The 3,492-nt window shown below is 39.4% G+C and overlaps 1 gene segment (V, D, J or C); it reads right to left on the bottom strand.

The window, feature by feature from the left end:
- Positions 1–1,305: 1,305 nt before the first annotated feature.
- LOC112617816 lies at positions 1,306–2,244 on the bottom strand (the record flags this gene model as incomplete). The annotated part of the segment is given in 3 exon segments: positions 1,306–1,365; positions 1,459–1,778; positions 2,182–2,244. Coding segments are annotated over 3 exon segments (443 nt in total), but the record flags the coding sequence as incomplete, so codon positions are not given.
- Positions 2,245–3,492: the final 1,248 nt, after the last annotated feature.

Here is a 3,492-nt window from a genome sequence, read left to right as displayed (position 1 = left end):
TGTGATATTGTTCGTAATATTCAGAGGGGGAGAGGATGATATTACTCCCAACATAGCAGGGGCTTTTGAGTTAATGTTGAGATAAGTTGAGACTATGGGGGACTACTGGAAAGGCATGATTTGTTTTGAAATGTGAACACATGATATTTGTGAGGGGCCAGGGTCAGAATGATATGGTTTGGCTCTGTACCCACCCATATCTCATCTCAATTTGCCACAGGTTGTGGGAATTTATATAACCACAGGTTTTATAAAGAGGAGTTGCCCTACACAAACTCTCTCTCTTTGTCTGCCACCATCCATGTAAGATGTGACTTGCTCCTCCTTCTACCATGATTGTAAGGCCTCCCCAGCCATGTGGAACTGTAAGTCCATTAAATCACTTTTTTTTGTAAATTGCCCGGTCACAGGTATGTCTTTATCAGCAGGGTGAAAACAAACTAATACAGGATTTAGAGAAATTTTGTATTTTAATGGCTTCTTAATGGATTTACCCATCTATCGTTAGGAAACGCCCATTTTTATCTCTTGCATTAAAGTCACAAACTATTTTCTTTTGCTCAGTTTATGCATGATATGTACTTATCATCCTTTCATTTTCAAAGCCATTCTATATTCTTACTATGGTGTATATTTTGTGAGTAGCACACATCTTTGATTTTAATCTTGTCTGATAATTTTATGATTTACTTGGAAAAATTTGTTTATTTATGATGCAATTATTTGTAAAGTTAAGGTTAAACCTACCACCTTGTTTCCTCCGATTTTCTTGATTCATGCTTTCATTTGAATTAATCAATTTAGTTACAGTTTTTTCTTATATTAAACTTGCTAAATATGCAAGTGTATTATACAGCAGATATCCTCAACTTATTACTGCCTAATACACATTTAGTGTATTATAATTTCTCTCTCAAATTATTCGTAGGTAAATGACAGAAGCAGAATCAACTCTTGGAAGCTCACCTATGTCCTGCTGCGTTGAACTGGAATGTGTGATATGACCTAAGATTTATTTGGACATGAACTTCCCTAACCTTTGAATCACTAAGGACCTAGAGGTCTGTGTGATGCAGCACTTCCTCAGGAGCTTGCAGTGACATCAGGGCCCAGGCTTGAATGCCAGGCGGGGATGTCTCAACTCTGTTATTCTTCCCAGGAAATACATGATTTTAAGTTCCTATCAGCTGCAGCAGCCTTTGCATGACAGAGTCTGCAGAATGGAGGAGGTCCACATGCCCTCTGAGCAATGAGACATGAGAGAAGAGAAATGCGGTGCCTGAGGTGTAGCTAAGAAATTTATGGTCAAGAGCCCTCAGCTGCACCAAGTCCTCCGTGTTCTCCAACATCTTCCTCTTTAGGCATCTAAAAGAATCCACAGTGCCTGCTGTCCACAGAAACAACACATCTGGGCAGCTGGGCCACAGCAAGCAGGGAGGTTTGTGTTCAGGACTGTACCATTGTGGAAGGATAATGTGTACTTTGCTGGCAGTAATAAACCCCAACATCCTCTGCATCCACCCTACTGATTTTAAGCATGAAATCTGCCACTGACCCACTGCCACTGAACCTATCCAGGACTCCAGGGTCCCCGTTGGAAATCAAATAAATCGGGAGCCATGGAGGTTGGCCTGGCTTCTGCAGGTCCCAATTCAAATAGGTGTATCCATTACTGTGAAGGGGGCTGTGACTGGACCTGTAGGAGATGGAGGCCGGCTCACTAGGGGTGATGGGCAAGGAGAGTGGAGGCTGGGTCATCACAGCATCTCCACTGGATCCTGAAATAATAAGAGAGAAGTGCAAGGTTATGTGCAAACATTGTGAGCCATTTTAATCATTTTCTGTCTGTTATTTATGCTTTTCTAGATTATTTTGTGTGTGTGATTATGGCTAATACTCCCAAAACATACAGGTTTAAAAAGAACCAAGATTTGCAAGGCACAAAGGGGTCTCTAGAAGTCACCTACCCCATCCCCCTCTTTCTGTGTCACAGCTTTCACCAAAGGGTATGTCCTTGCTCCTTCTGGAATCTTCCTGACTCACAGATCTAGACATCACATGCCCCATCCTGGAGAACAAGATGCATCTAACATGAGGACAGGACACACATGGGAGGCAGTGAGGCCCCCAGAGCTCACCCTTCCACCCCGTTCTCTTCCCTCTTCTCCCTTCTGTCCTTACCAGGGACCCAGAGCATTAGCAGCCCCAGGAGCTGAGCAGGGAACCTCACTTTGAGAAGGTGAACTGAGGAGTCCAGATCAGTCAAGGCAAGGTTAGAGCTGAGTTTTTATCTCAGACTCACAGGGAAAGGTCCTCCCTAGCAGACAGTATGCAAATCCCCTGATGGGTGCAGTGGGGTGGAAAGAGCCAAGGAGAAGGTGGAGGCTTCTCTTGTGAGCAAAATGAATTAAATATCTTTTATGCTTTAACGGAAATCAAGAGAGGTAAAATCTGTGTTGCCTGAATGGCAAAAGAGACAAATTTAGATGTATCCTACTGTTTCCTCTACCAGATTTCTAGTTCTTTAGGACTTTCTCAGGCATGTTTCACATTTCTCTTTAACAATGTTGAGCTTTCAAAATATTTGGTGATTCTTATTTATTTGTTCGGGTTTATTTAAAACAGTCTAGGTTTGTTGTTATTTTATTTTATTTTATTTTATTTTATATATGACAAAACACACAGTGCAAAGCGTGCAAATCTTAAGGGCGAAAATGAGTTTTAAGATACAGATCATTTCATGTCATGATCCAAATCAAAATATGGAAGGTTTCCTATTCTCTCACTGCTTTCTTTACGCACCTTCCCAGTTAGCAATTGCTGCTGAAAACACAATCAATGTAATGGATATTCTGACATCTATATTAATTGTTTATTTTTTTTCCTGGACTTTTTATCAGGTAAAGATTTTTTGTAGCTTCTTTCTTATTTCTTTCATTTTCTGAGGCCTTGATTCCTTCTTGTCAATTTGCATTGCTAAGTGCTGTCATTCCTTGTGATTCTGAAGAATTTTCTCATGAGTCTCTTGCTAAGCATATATGCAATTAATTAATTAATTAATCTTCATATATGAAGGAATATATATATATATTTACATATATATAAAGACCTTGTCTTTACATTTAAATGATTGTTTTGCTGGATATAGAATTTGTGGCTGACTTTTCTCCGCCAGCATTTAAATATATCATTCCACTGTCTTCTCACTTCCATTGGTAATGATGAAAATTTAGCCAATGGCTTCTTTATTGCTTCCTAGTTAGTATAGAGTAAGTCAGTATTTTAGAGTTGCATTCCAAATTCTCTGTGTCTTTGTCTTTCAACATTGGTACTATAATGTGTATAGTTACGAATTGCATTGTGCTTATCCTAAATTGGTTTCACTGAGCTTCTTTCATGTATAGATTACTGTGTTTCATCACATTGAAACATGATTTTCATTGTGTCTCCATTTTTTTCATTTTCAGTTTTTGTTTTAGAATCACAGCATAC

This window comes from Theropithecus gelada, unplaced genomic scaffold, assembly GCF_003255815.1.
Source record: "Theropithecus gelada isolate Dixy unplaced genomic scaffold, Tgel_1.0 HiC_scaffold_4789, whole genome shotgun sequence".
NCBI classification, from domain to species: Eukaryota; Metazoa; Chordata; class Mammalia; order Primates; family Cercopithecidae; genus Theropithecus; species Theropithecus gelada.
The sequence above is the reverse complement of the archived record's forward strand: the minus strand, read 5'-3'. Positions and strand labels throughout refer to the sequence as shown.